The sequence below is a fragment of the Motacilla alba genome, chromosome 8 (genome assembly GCF_015832195.1).
Source record: "Motacilla alba alba isolate MOTALB_02 chromosome 8, Motacilla_alba_V1.0_pri, whole genome shotgun sequence".
Taxonomy (NCBI): Eukaryota; Metazoa; Chordata; class Aves; order Passeriformes; family Motacillidae; genus Motacilla; species Motacilla alba.
Window position 1 is genome coordinate 23,882,783 of NC_052023.1, and position 15,283 is coordinate 23,898,065.

Sequence of the window (15,283 nt, forward strand, 5' to 3'; positions counted from 1 at the left end):
TCCTAATTTTTTCCTGATCCAATGTGAAGAAATAGGGTTCCTAATGTTTTCCTAATTTGTTAGGTTTCGGGCGTGGGATTTACCTTGACTACTGTTACTGAATGTCTGGGTTCTGAGTTACACAGCAAAGAGGTTTCCTTGGGAGACACTCATTCCTGCTGGTGTCTTTCACCTGGGATCAGGGCTCACTGCAGCAGGTAGGCTGGCTGAAATGAGTAGGACTGCCTGTGGCTGAAGATATTGTACCCGGCAGTAAGGAAATATAAAGCCCAAACTTCTTAAGGGCATGTCTGTGTCAACACATTCTCCTTGGAGAGGCACGTGTTGCAGAAGCTGCTGCTGCAGTTACACCTCATTATAAGACACCATGTTTTTGTATTTTATGAGTGCTTTGAAAAAATTAGCAAAGTCCATTAATAATGTGGCCAGTGAACTCAAATTGCCTGACGGTGCTGTTCTGTGCACACAGTGGAAAAATCGATCACTTTAATCCAAGGTAAAGCTGTCTGGCTCTCCAGAGGAGGAGGCTGCCTCGGTTGCTGAGGGCTGGAAATCATTGCCTCACGCTAATTGAGTAACATCCAGCAATTGTGAGGCTGAATCTTCCAGACTGGTTTGACTCACGGGGTCTGAGTATCTAAATGAAGTGTATTTGTCATGCTGCAGTCCTACAGGATTAAGAGTACTTGGATTCGTTTGATCTGATGCATTCCAACAATATTAAGTAAGTTCATTTTTTATTGTCCTTTGCGCCTTTTATTTTTCTGGCTGTAAAAGTCCAGCATCTTACTTTTTGGAAACTGAGCTGTGATACGACAAATATTTCTGGCTAGTATTTGTAGCTCTGGCAGGGCTTGAAGAATTCTTGGCTGGCTTTTACACTAGGCTGATAGCTGAGACCAAATATAACAAGAAGCAGAGTACTGCATGTAGAATTAAATCGTATTACTAGTTATTTTATTAGTTTTCTTGTCTTGAAATTATTCACTGTTCTCTGTTTTTTTGTGATAAATAGTAACTCTACAGTGTTTAAATCAATACTTCAATGTTAAAGAATTTTAAACAACAGTTTGAGAGATCCTTTTGTCATTCAGCAAGATAATTGTGCTGCAAAATTTGCTTTCCTAACTCATTTGGGAAGTCCAGCTTGTTGAATGCTTGGAATGAAGGACTTAGTCCTGATACATCTGTGGCTTCTCCTCTGCAAGTCTTCTTTGTTTAGTGTCAGACCTCAGTCAAATGGCCATGAATTGTGGCTGCTCCACCCCTGGAGGTGTCCAAAGTCAGGCTGGACGGGGCTTGGAGCAGTCTGGGACCATGGAAGGTGTCCCTGCCCATGGTAGGGGTTGGAACAGAATGAGCTTTAAGGTCCCTTCCATCCCAAACCACTCCATGATTCCAAACTGACTGTGAAGCTGCACTCTTAATGAGAGAGGGACCTGCTGAGAGGAAAATAAATACCTTTAGATATTGAAAAATATTCTCAGAACACATGTTATTAATGCTGGCCAGAGTTCCTGGTCAGTCCAGGAGAGCATGTGCTGAGTGTCCAGGGGCTGGCTGTAGGGCCCACCGTGCCTAGTATTACAATTAATTGAAAGCAGTTTTAAGCCGCAGGAATTTGGGGCTTAAATTAAACTCTGAATTTGAGGATTATGAAGAGACTAGCTAATCATCTAAGCACTTGTCTTCCCAGATAAGCCTTGACAACATCCTGAGCATTCCCTGCGCCCCAGCTGCGAGTGAGCTGCTTGATGTGCCCTTTCACAAGTGAGGGGACGGGGAAGAGAGCCGAGAACCATCCCAGTGTGGGGCTGCATGGTCACAGATTGCTCACTTGGTGCTGCCAAGCAGCAGGAAAGTCCATGGGAGGGCTGGAGAAGAGAGTCCATGGTCGCAGGAGCTCAGGTTTGAGGCAGGAGCTCGGGTGAGCAGCGCATGGCAAGGCCTTGCAATGGCTGAAGCAAAGCAGCAAGCCCTGTGCATAGTAACAGAAAGGATTTAATGACCCTGGAACTTAATTAGGACAGTGCAATGTTACCACCTGCTTATTTATAGCTGTAAGTTTAGGCCATGTGTGACTCTTCATTTAGAGGAAAGGAGTACAGGAGCCTTGGCTGAAAGGAACAAATTTCTTTCTGCTCATTACACTCAGATGATCACTGTTGTTTAAGTGAAGTTTAAACATCATAAAATGTGCCCTCATCTTGTGATCCCCATCTGCTGCTCGCCCTTCCTTTCTCTGCTGAAGGTTATTTCAGCAATTTTGCCAACAGCACAGGATGCTGCTCCTGGGGCGGGTTGTTCGCCCATCTTCTCCGTCAGCTTTCCCTCCCTGCGGGCCTTACCCAGCTGTTCTAAACAGAGTCCTTCCAGCATGGAGTCATTGCTGTTATCATCATGTTTAATAACTGCAGGATAAGTCTTCACATGCTGGAGGACTTGTGCAGGCCATGATTCAGGAGAGCAGCGAGTGGGCCCGGGCACCATTGACCCACAGGGGATTTAGGCACCTCCGTGTTTAGGGATGTTTAAGGACCTCTGGTCCTTCAAGTGCTTTGCAGATCCAGGAGCAAAGTGTCCAAGTTTACATCAGGAAAACTGCTAGCAGTGAGTTTAGGCACGTTTTGTTAAGGACATACTCCACCTCATCCCAAAGCCTCGGTGATGTGGAAGGCTGTGCTCTTGGTGAGCTGTCAGGGAATTAGAGCAGTTCTGCATTTCACTGGTGGGGGAAGCACATGATCCTCACGCACATTTCGTGCCTCTGTTTGTTTCAAAAGTGCTTTTGCAGTCCTTCAGGTTTGGAAGTTTAGGGTTTGTCAGATTGTTAGGTTTGGCTGCTAAGTGCCAAGCGTGATGTTTCCAGTTTTCTTTACAAAGTTATATGATCTGTTTGTTGTTGGTGTTTCTTGTAGAGCTGAAGAGCCTGCTGGAAGGTCAAGTGAACTCCTTGCTGGGTCTTGATGTTCTGGGTTTGGTAGCTCTTCTAGTCTGGTTTTGAGTGTTTATGAAGTGTGAGGCATAGAAGGGCCAAGAGTGGGATTCATATCATGGGGTCTCTGCTGTGGGTTGTTCAAAAGGTGAAAGTTCTGTCAGAATGAATGATCTAACCAGGTACTTGAACATACATACAGGATCTCCAGAGAGCCTCGATCACCATCTCTGTTGCTCTTCAGTTTGCTGATAGATGAACAAGTGAGAACTATTAATCACAGCCAACTGATTTTGATTTCAAAATAGACTTTGTTAATCTTTATAGTGGCAATCGGGGAAGATTCTTGTCCTGATGCATCTGCTGTGCTTTTATATGAATCACAGTGTTATAAAAAGGAAGAGGAATTATGGGGCTCGGGTGACTGAAATAAAATCTATTTTTGCTGTTAGGATCATAGCATTGACATGGTATATGGTTTGAATTAAAGTTCTCATTATCACATTAAGTTTCAACAAGGAGTTAATTAAGTGTAGGGAAGTAATGGAATGCTAACAGTACAACACTGCAGTGAAAAATGAGGCCACATCTCCATGCTAAACTCCTCATTGTAAGTACTATGCCGATGACCATGCATTGGAGTGCAATTCTGACGCAGGCAGAGAGCTTTCTTGTTTGGGACATGCTGGTAAGTCATTTTTCAACATTCCTGTGATGGGACAACTCTGTTAACTTTTAGAGGTGCTTATCTTTTCACTCACCTGACTTTAAGAAAATAGAGCTTGTGCTAAAACTTGGTGTCTGCCAGTGGCTGGAAATCAACTATAGACTTGGAAGCCAGTTTTGCTTAGATAGCAGAATTGAATTGATTTAAGAACACCTGTTTTGCATGTTACATGTGATTTTGGTTAATTTTAAGGAGACCTTATGGTCTGTGATTCATAGAACATGTGGATTTTTTACTTCCTGATATTTATGTTAGCACCAAATTGGTTTGTTTAATATTTCAAGCATTGAGGCAAGAAGACAGACCATCCCCACCAACTTTTTTGGTGTGAGAGACATCTTGAGCACTGTACAACTGTTTTGTTGCCATTAGAGAAGGTGAGCTTACCTAATTTCTCCTTCAACATTCTTTTACCTTAGGTTTTTTTGAGTATGAATGTATAGTTTACATGTGCTCCCTGTATCTGTTGTAGGTCAGCCTCGCTTGTTTGAGGTAATGAATTAAAAACAGAAATTAAAAAAATACATATGGCAATGCATGTGATCCATCCTGACTTCAGAGGGGCTTTAAATACTGTGGCTGAAATTGGAAATGTGCTCGGTAGGAAAGATGTGGGCAGATGGGGAAGAGCCAGAGGGGAGTGACAAGAATAGGACACTTAGCAAACGTAAGCTCTAATGGAAGATGGAAGGGATTGATTTGTTTAGCCTAAAAATACAGAAGGAAACGAGTCATTCAGTATAGGAAAGGCTGCTTTAAAAGGTGCAACAATCGTTTTTTTTCTCCATGACTCCTGAGAGAGGCAGGAAGGCACCAGGCAAGGATTAAAGCTGAGTAGTAGGTTAAACGTTTGAACTTTCATGGAAGTGGTGAAATGAAAGACAGACTGTTGGGAAAACCTGTGGGATGGGAGTTTGGAGAACAGGTTAGACAGAAATCTGTTGAAGTGGTTTGGGTCCGTGCCCTGGGGTGGTGCAATTGGGTGGTATTTGAAATATCTTGCTTCTGTGATGGTTGATACCAGGTGAGGATCTGAGGAGACTGATCTTGTAGGGTTTCACTATGCTATTTCGTGTTCTGATCGAGAGAGACATTGAAATTCTGTGGGTGAACGATGGATCCATCCCTGCTTGCCTGATCTTGCACAGCATGCTGCCTCCTTTTCCATGGCTGGTTGCTCCCAAGGGAGCTGACACCAAATCCCAACCCTGGCTGGGCTCATGCGCTGCTGGGACTGATGCACACAGCCACCCTGGGCTGGCTCTGAGCCTTTCCTGGAGGAAAGATTTGCTGCCTTCTGGAAGACAAAGGCAGAGCTCATTTTGAGTCTCCTCCATGTCCTCTCCCACCTATGAGGTGGTTTTGGGAAGAGGGGATGCAGAAGATGAGAGGATGGAAAAGCAGAGTGGGTATTAAAGGCTGTAACAGGCATACAGTCATTTTGGGACTCTGAAACACTGGTCATCTTAGGTTGATAGAATCATAGAATTGCTAAGGTTGGAAAAGACCTCTAAGATCATTGAATCTAACCATTAATGTCCTGAATGTTGGACTTGAGTATTTCAAGGCCTGTAGTTGTATTTTAGGTTAGTTCTTCTCCCAGTATTGGTTTGGGTATCTTCTAACCTGCGCCACCCTGAGCATCAGAGATATATTTCTACATCCTCTTTGGAATATATTGGTGCTTCATTTTGCCAGCACTTAAGAGTTACATTTATTTATCTGCTCTTCATCCAAGGAAACTTAGAGGAGATAAACACTTAAACCCCAGCCTCCATTACTGATTTAAATGGCTTATAAAATTTTTAAGCCGTTTGTGATTGTCTTCCATTCTGATGTATATGGTTTCTCTTCTTAGTATTACTCTCAGATAAATGTGTTAGGAGAATCCAGGCAAAATCCGTGCTTATACAGCTAAGGATTGGAAATGCAGTGAGTGAGCAGGCCACTGTAGTCCGTGAAACAATAGTGATTCTTTCTGCTGTTCAAAAGTACCTGCTAAAACAAGGAGAAGGTGGTACAAAATACACAGATTAGATGTAAGGCTTCTCCTGCAATCCTAATGTTTCTCATGTGTGTCATAGTACATATGTGATACTTAATGATATTATGTCCTTTAAAATGTACGTTTTACCCAGGCGTGCTGGAATTTGCCATGTACCAAGAGCTGTTATTCATTCTCTTGGGTCTTAAATCTTATGCTGGGTGCAAATTTGAGACCTAATGCAAATAAAACAGGCATTGAGAGGAGCAAAATACAGACATGGAAAATGTGTTCCAGAAATGGCATTTACATAATTGCAATTACTGAAAATCTCAAAATTAGAGCCTCGGACAGTGCTGGGAGAATGAGAGTTTATTGTAGGGAATTCTTGCTGGTTTGGAACACACAAACCCTTCCTGAAATTAATGTATGTGTATTGCTGAGTAGCACCACTCTTGGTTTTCTCTTCTCTCATTTCTCAGGGTTATATCATTCATAATTTCTTTCTAACCATTTCCCTCTGTTTACCGATGTTGTAACAGTGTCTTTTCATTTGCACCGCATCTTTGCTTAGTTCGGGTTTTCCTCTTAGTTGTAAGCAACAAACCCAGAAGGACTTTGTCTTTGTTTTCCCTTGTTCCATCCTTTAAGCTCATCTCATCCCACCCCCTGCCATGGGACACTTTCCACTAGCCCAGGTTGCTCCAGGCCCTGTCCAACCTGGTCTTGGGCACTGCCAGGGATCCAGGGGCAGCCACAGCTTCTCTGGGCCCCCTGTGCCAGGGCCTGCCCACCCTCACAGGAACAATTCCTTCCCAGTATCCCATCTAACCCTGCCCTCTGGCAGTGGGAAGCCATTCCCCTTTATCCTGGCACTCCATTTCTTGTAAACAGTCTCTCTCCATGTTTCCTTTTGGCTCCTTCAGGCACTGGAAGGCTACAATTAGGTCACCCTGAAGCTTCTCTTCTCCAGGCTGAGCAATCCCAATTCTCTCAGCCTTTCCTCACAGCTGAGCTGCTCCATCTCACGTGTATCCTGCTAAATTCCCTGTTAAGACTTGGTTAATGTCAGTGCACTTTATGGCACTGCTGGATGTACTAAGAAAAATGTAACAAGCATAGTCTGCCCAAACCAAAGCCAATGACCGCCCTAACTCCAGACGAAGCACCATCGCCATGCTGTTGTTTGCAGGTGGGGGGAGCCAACTGCTATTTTTGCCCCCTCCTCAATGTGGCTGTTTGGTGATCACCCTCATTTCCATGAGCTCATCCTACAGTGTAACCCAAAACGTTGTATTAAGGCAGTGAGGGAGGAGCTGTGTGCATCTGCATCAGTCTCGTTTGGTTTTGACAGCACAGGAAGATCTCAGGAGGCTTTGCTTGCATGTGAAGGCAAGGCATCTCTCAGGAAACTGATTTTACAAAGGGTAAAGTAGAGCATGTTCCAAAAACAGATTGAAAAAGACCAGGTTTGGCTCTAGAAAAGCAGCTTAAGAATTTGCTACAGCTGCTGAAAATGTAGACCCAGCTATTTAACCAGGGCACACTCCTTTCTCTAGCTATCTTCTCTCATATATGTTTGAAGGGCATAAAACTCTTCAAAACCATCCCAGTAAAAAGTTCTTCAAAACGGTGATGCTATGACCCTCCTGCCATTCCAGCAAGGTGCCTTCATGGAGCAGGAATACCCTGACACCCCGACTCCCTCTCACACCATTTGTTCCTGGCTGGAAATGTTTCACAGACTTCACCCAGTCCTGTTGTTTCATGCTCATTGCCAGCTCTTTCTGTGCTACTGCACTTGGTGGAAGAAGGCCTTCAGGAGACACGCATGAGGAACTGGGAGCATGAGTAATATCCACATTTACTATAAATAAGTGTATTTTTATAAAAGCTGGTTGAGCAAGAGAGACAGAGTAGTTGATGGCACAGAAAATTATTAAGCAGAAAATTAATTTTTGAGTCAGGTTTGTTATCTAGGGTGGCTCTACAATCCAGAAGAGCAACATACCTGCAGAAGTGCAAGGTTGCCAAGTGCTTTATGTTGCCAAACGCTCTCTGAGGTTTCCTCAAGAGTCAGCCTAGTCTTCCCAGTCATCAGCAATGGAGTTTTAAACTTTTTTTCTATCTATTTTTTATTTGCTAGATAAAAGTTTCAACCAGTCTGATGTGCCCAAGCCACTGAAGATCAGGTGTATTAATGAGAGCTGGAGAGCAGGTCGCCTTCCTGCCCGTAGCACTTTGTTTGAAGTATTTTGGATATCTTCTGATGCCACTGTTCTTTGTGCTCCAAGGCACCTTGCCACCTGGATTTCTGGGGCATACAGCTGTGAGGGACAGTTTTCAGCCTCCTGCCAAAGAGAGGGGATGTTCCCTATCTTCACTTAGCAAATCCCTTCCTGCTGGCAGTCCTGCAGACGTGTCCCTTCCTTCCTCTGCTTCCTGCCCGTGCTCTCTGGGTTTATTACACAGATGGGCAGGGCTCCCACTGCAGGAGCAAGGCAATTTCCCATGTGACCTGTAACTTCATGCACCTTTGGAGACAAGTGTTCTGGCTTTATTTATCTCTGCTGTGCTCATTTTCTTACCCTGGCTGACCTTTCGCAGTGCTGCGGAGGAGCGCTGAAGGAACCAGAAAACCCTGATTGTCAGGGCAGCATAATCCTCATATTTCACAACAGAAGCATTTCACCAGTGATTACACCTCTTGTTTTCTCTAGGGGACACCTTGAGGTTTATCAGTCTGTCTGCAGAAAGGAACTTTGAGATAGAAATCCAGATTTTATTTTTCTGGACCTTAGTTTCCCAGGCTATAAAGAATCCCAAGGATTCACTCTTGTGGGCTGATAAAAGCCCAGAGCTCTGAAAGGGAGCCATGATGGCAAGGTGCGGGGAAGAGTTTCCCTGCAGGATTTGTTGGTAGTACTTATTTATAATTTATGTGCCTTATTTGTAATTTCATCTGTTTACCTGTCCTAATTTCCTGTCATCAGGCCAGCTGCTGCTCCCGTCTCTGCTTTTCACACAAAGCCCTGGTGTTTGGCTGCTACTCGACAGAATTAACTGGAATTACTGTAACTAATTAGCCCAGACTTTCTAATATTGACTAGGAGAAAAGATGATGAGGATGTTTAGAAAGTTGTAGCCATTAGACTTAGTAAATACATGCTCTGTGAAAACTCTTCAGTGGTGGGAATTGCCCTCCTTTTTTATCCCTTGCTCTTCAATGATGTCCTCCACCAAAGCTCAAAGGCCACTGACTTGGGCTGAGGGTGAACTATATTTAGGTACTGCAGGAAAAGTCCTGCACCTCACTCCAGAGGGAGCTTTTTCCTTCCTCTTCCTTTATGTTTTCTTTATTTTCCCTCTGACTTTATACTTTTGGCTGGATTTTTCTGATTTTTGAGCTCTTGCAGCTTGAGTTGAGTGTAAAGGGCATGTTAAATGTTCTTATGGAAATAATCCCTTCACGGTCTTTAAAATCTCAAAAGCATTTAAAAATAATTATCCACGTGTTACTGCACCACTGTGTGTGCCCCTCTGCATGACTGGTAAATAAACACTGAAAGCAGCGTTCTTCTCAGCAAGGGAGGCTTTGGTGGGCTGCAGAAAGCTGCTCAGGATTTATACACATTTCTCTTTTTTTACCTGTTTTTATCCCATTTTGAGTAATTTTTTTTTTTTTTTGGGGGGGGGGGGGGGGGGTTGTGCTTTAGGATTCCTGCTCTTCCATATTGCATTCCAGGAGCTGGAGTTCCTACTTCCTACAGCAGACTTTCCCAGTGGTTTCCCTGGGAAGGAGGAGCTTCATTAAGTGGCTGGTTTCAGGATGAGGTCTGCCCTCTGGAACATGTTTTGGATCCCTGATGAAAGCCCAGGATTTTTCCCTGCCAAGCCTGGGTTACGCTCCCTGTGTCGGTGCAGACTCACTGCGTGATGCTGGCTGGGTTTGCAGAATCAGGTTTTTTTCCAAAATGAATGCCAGGCGCTGTGTCTGCTGCTGCCTTCCCTTTGCATGCCTGAATGGCCTCAGTCTCTCCCACTGCTGCTTGGGGATGAAACTCAACAAACCTACTCAAAAGTGGGTTTTTCCAGGCTCTGATTATACTTTATCACGGAACTAAAGGCTGGGTGAGTTGGAAGAGACCTCTGGATGTCATCTGGTCCAGCCCCATGACTCAGGCAGGGCTATCTAGAACCCCCTGGCCAGGGTCAAGTGCAGACAGCTTTTGGACGTCTCCAAGGATGGAGATACCGACAGGGGTGGGGCATCATGGGCAGCTCCTTCATGCTGGGCTGAGGAGATACTGACCTGGCACAGCAAGAGTATTTATTAAAACATTCTGTTTCAGACACCCTCCTGGACTGGATGCCTGTACACATTCTGACAGGGCTAATGTGATTCCTCTGATGAAATTGCATCCAAGAATAATCTCCTTTGACTAGTATTCTGAGATCTTTCCATATTTGATTTGCCCCTTCATTGTAAAGTTACCCTAAATAACATTTTCTGGTGGTTTTGCTTCCAAGTAGGTAGAGAAAAAAGGAGAGGCTCTCTTCCTGCCAAAGGACAGCACAAAAAATGAGCCCTTACATACCTATAAAGCAAGGAAACTTGAGTAAATCTCATGGGTCACTGCTTCTCCCTCGTTCATCCTGATGGATCTGGACGTCCCATGTGAGATATTACTACCTGAGGCTGGTGCTCCTGACTGAGGGAGGTTAAAAAGTGCTGGGCTGGCATATTGAAATTTAACATCTCATCATTCAGTCCATTTCTAACGGATGCATTTGGTTCCTCCCTTTCAACTACAATTATTTTAAAGAATAATTTATGGTATAAAAGGAAAACAAATACTTCATTTTCCCTCTAACTGACTTTAATGATAATTTGCTCAGGTCTAGAAAGCAGCTGAAGGTGCTGTTGGCGCCTTTGAAGGAAAGTGTCATCTTGATATAAATCAGGAATATTATTTTACAAGGACTGTTAGCAGCTTACCTGAGTCAGTCTGTGACAGCCTTATGAAGAAAAGCAAAATACTTCAGATGAAGTTCACATGTCTCCAGAAATGGGCTTGTCAGAGGGGAGGCATCAAGGGAAATGTTGACAGATATTTAATTATAATGGCAGTAGTGGCTGTTGCTGTGTTAATAGCATCTGGCAGCAGAGTCACTGCCATCTGTTAGTGCCCTGAAATCCTGGAGATGGTGCATCCTTTATGGAGGAATTAACAATAATTAACAAATCTATCACATGAAATCACCTTGATTGGATGACAGCCCTACCTTGATAATGATTAATTGCAAAATAATGTGGAATAAAATGTCCACTATTCTCCTTTTCTGCTACTGCTGCTCTCCAAGTGCAGCATGCCAGGGGATTTCCTTTCAAGCCTGTGGTGTGAGGCAGCATTTACTGCACTTATTGTAAATAATCCTTATAAGCAGAGCTAGATTAAAATCAAGCTTCTGCATTTTCATTTCCATTCGCAACAGATTAGGTCTCTAAAACCAGTTGTGGTTCTTTTGGTGCATGGTAACTTACTTAGTGTTAAATAAGGGATAAAATGAGGTTGGACTGCCAGAAGTGACCCTTCAGCCAAAGTCAAGTCAGTCTATAAGAACAATCTGACTGCATTAAAGTGTTTCAAGGTGTTTTTGTTAGCTTGGTATTAGAAGCCAAGCCATTAATTTCTGATGAGTCATTTTGTCTTCAAAGCTATGAGGAAAAAATATTCTATTTGTTTGCATTTGGAAGAATTATTTTTGAATATCTATTTTTATCCAAGCCAATATTTCGATCGGTGCAATGAAATACCACTGCTGTAAGTAAGAGTTATAAACAAAGCAATGAGCCAGCTTGAGACCTGGTTGGGTTTTATTTTTCTCTTAACTCTTTCTTTTTCTGTCTGTTCCTGCTGAGCAACAGATGGAGAAGGTAACATACTCTTTGCTTAAATTGGAGAATTGTGATAGATAATTGAGGTGTGGTAATTAACAGGAGCAATAGGAGGGAAAGAGTAAACTCTGGAATCTTGAAGTCAACTAAACAGGAATTTTATTTCTCTTTCCCCATGTGTGTCAGTTAATATTCTGAATATTGCTCTGGGACCCATGGTGAGAAGGCAACATATACTTTCCTTGTGTCTATTTGTTCCTAAGTGCCAGAAGTTTCTTTAGGCTGGGATTTGGACTGACTCCAGCTCTTGATAGAGCTGCCCTGACACCAAACCACAAGCAGAGATGTGGAAAGCTGACTTTGTGCTTCCTTATTTATCACAGCTTCCAACACAGGAGCTGTAGATCAGAGTCTTCCCTTCCCCTTCCCGTCCCATGGAGTAGATTTGAGGATGGAGGCTCAGGAGGCTGGGCTTTAGCTGATTTATGGCTTTGTTGTCTTCTCTTTGAGACCCATCCCTCTCTTTTTGTTCTGCTTTGGCAGCCACGTGAGTCAGACACGAGCTCATGGGCTGTGTGTCTGTGTACACTCGTGTTCGTCACACACAACGTGTACATGTCACACCCTCCTAGCGCTGCTGAGATTGGAAGATGCTTTGAAAAAAAAGTGATTTTGTTTTTTGTTCTGCTGCTCTGGCGTGATATCACAGGATCCTGAGCAGGCAGTGGCTGGTGGGGCATAGCAAACACAGACACCCTTGTTAAGGCTTGGAAGAAGGGCTTGTTTCTCTCTCACTGCTATTTTCATGCAAGGCACTGTTCCCTGGTTAGGAGGATTAGAAGATATGCATTAAACAGTGTTAAATATGCTGAGGCAGTTGATGTTTACAGCCCTTGTGGAATTATTCATTAAAATATTAACTGCTAGACAGCCTCCTTTTTTTTTTTTTAATTCAGTGATTTAGTAGCCCTCTCCAAAATCTTGTGTGATTCAGACATTCAAAGACTAAATAAGGCTAAATAAACCCACCAAAATTACCCACAAAAACACTGATTCTTGGGTTTCTGTTTCTTAAATTGCCATGGGTGTGACGTGTCTAAGGAGTACAGAGGGATTTGTGGAGCGGGTGTGCTCCAAGATTTGACTCAGACCTCTCCCATCTGCACCAGCAGCTTTCCCTAACACATGGCACTGGGAAGATCTGGAAGGGGCTGTATCCCTCGGAAGGATTTTGGAGATAATAGATACGTGTTTGCACTAAGTTTTGGGTTACAGAAGCTCATGACATGATGAAGAGGTCTTACCAAGCAGTGCTGGCTCTCAACTTTCCCCTCCCAGGCCTTTTTTAAGAAGCTTTTAATGGTTCTGGTCCTGTGCAAAGGACAGAGCTGTGTTCTTGTCTATAACACAGTCTGGTTTGTCTTGGAAGGAACCTTAGAGCCCATCCAGGGCCACGCCCTGCCATGGGCAGGGACACTTTCCACTAGCCCAGGTTGTTCCAGGCCCCATCCAGCCTGGCCTTGGACACTGCCAGGGATCCAGGGGCAGCCACAGCTTCTCTGGCACCCTGTGCCAGGGCCTGCCCACCCTCACAGGGAACAATTCCTTCCCAATATTCCATCTAACCCTGCCCTCTGGCAGTGGGAAGCCATTTCCCCTTGTCTTTTCCCTCCATCCCTTGTCCCAAGTCCCTCTCCAGCTGTCCTGGCCCCTTTAGGCACTGCAAGGGGCTCTGAGGTCTTCCCAGAGCCTTCCCTTCTCCAGGTGAACACTCCCATCTCTCCCAGCCTGGCTCCAGAGCAGAGGGCTCCAGCCCTTGACACATCTCTGTAGCTTTCTCTGGACTCTCTCCAGCAGCCCCACATCCTTATTTTTGGGATCTTCAGAGCTGATTTGCTTCCTTGTGCCCCTTGTGCCCAGTTTTGTGGCTGAGCAGTTGCTGCTCTCCCCCTGCACATCTGACACGTGCTCCCTCCTGCAGACAGTTCCTTGATGCTGATGTTTGCCCACTCTGCTCTGAGCTAGCCTGGGGGTGCTGGGTGACTCTGGGGCTGCCTTCCCAGTGCTTTGCCTTGCTCTGGGGGAGGTGGAGGCTGGTGTTGTTATTGATTTATATGAGCACCCCCCATTTTCCATGGACCGCTGGAGAGTTGCCAGCCAGCCTGGAGTTTGATCCCTGGATTTCATCCAGTGACCCCGAGGCAATCCCACATGCCACCGAGCCCAGGGTGTTCAAAAATTGCCCACCTGGGGCCATTTCATCTCTTGTGTTACCTTTCATTTCATTTTTGCTGAGCTCTTCTCATTCGGTGGAGCCTGGACCCAGCCGAGTGTGACACCCTGATGACAAATGCCTGTCACCTTTGTGTGCTTAATAAATACTGATGCTGTTGTGTGCTCTTTGTGTGTTTCAGGAAAAAAGTGCCAGTTCAAACGCAAGACTTAAATCTAATAAAGAGATCCCGGGATTAGTACATCAACCCAGAGCAAAGTAAGTTCAATTTCTGTCATTTAAATCATAATACAGATGAACACAAGCAGTGTCTGTGAGGTTCACAGTTACTGCCTAGGCAAAGACCAAATGACCCAGCAGCCCTAAAGTCATGTTGAGTACTAGAGGTAAGATCACCTGTGTCTCAAGGCTGGGAAGCATTCTCTCCTTTGCACAGCAAAGATGCAGGACTTGAAAAAAGGTGAGATGCATCCTGTTGTGCCAAACAGAAGACCCTGTGCTATTTCTCAGCTTTCTGTACAACTTACACAGAGCAAACTTCTCTATATCCATCCACTAGTGTTCCTAAATACAGCTGGGTCAGTCCCAGGGAGGTTTTTGCTAGCTCCTGGTTTTGATTAGCAGCTGTTCTGCCTGGGACTGGGAACGGTCAGGTTGTTAAAATGAAGGCTGTTCTGTAGCTGCTTGGCTGGCAGTTCTGTGCCCATGCTCCGCCTGGGGTCAGTCAGTGTTACATGAAACATTTGCCTCTTGTGGCAGAGCCGGTTATTGATAGTACTAACTCATTTCTTTTCTAACTCAGTGTTACATTTTAATCACTAATTGGCTGAGGAATAACTGATTACACAGAGCCACATATCGGGTTTGTGAAGAACAAGTGATAAAGGTTTGTGCCCTGGCTTTGGAACACCAGTGGAAGTGCTGTTCCTTGTGCCCTGGCTTTGGAACACCAGTGGAAGTGCTGTTCCTTGTGCCCTGCCCTCAGCTCACTTACTAACTTAAACTTGCTGCCTCTCAAGTGCCTTGAATACAATTTCAACTCTGGAAACTTTAGTTATTTCCGAATCAGCTGACAGTGTAATTCAGCTTCTTTTCAAAGGGAAAAGCCAAGTGCTTTCTATGTAATTGCAAAGAAATTCATGGTAGGGAGGTGGAGGTAGAAGCACTCTTCAGCAAAGCTGTGCTTCATTTTTGTGGCTTCCCAGCAGGGTCAGAGATGTGTTTAAGATGCTGTAACATGAGGTTAATTACTCTGGGATAAAAAAGGGCTGTTCTTTCTTTGGGTCATCTTTTGGTACATCCACAGAAGAGGAATTGCATGGGGCCATGGCCTCCATTCCTTCATAAAACTCAAATTTGAAAAGTCCCTACAGAAATCAGAACTGACCAAAAAGCCCATTTTTGACATTGCATTGACAGAGATAAATATTTCTGTCACAGACCTGCAAAAATAAGGAAACTTCCCAGAGAGGTGCAGAATGTAACATAAGGTTGTTGGGCAGATC

At 44.4% G+C, this 15,283-nt stretch overlaps 1 protein-coding gene across 1 annotated transcript in view; it reads left to right on the top strand.

The window, feature by feature from the left end:
- Nucleotides 1–15,283, top strand: part of C8H1orf21 (chromosome 8 C1orf21 homolog) — a 107,194-nt gene that overhangs the window by 79,357 nt on the left and 12,554 nt on the right. Inside the window, exon 4 of the mRNA XM_038145056.1 lies at nucleotides 13,960–14,036. Coding sequence (XP_038000984.1) covers nucleotides 13,960–14,036 — 77 coding nt within the window. The remainder of the gene's footprint in view (nucleotides 1–13,959; nucleotides 14,037–15,283) is intronic.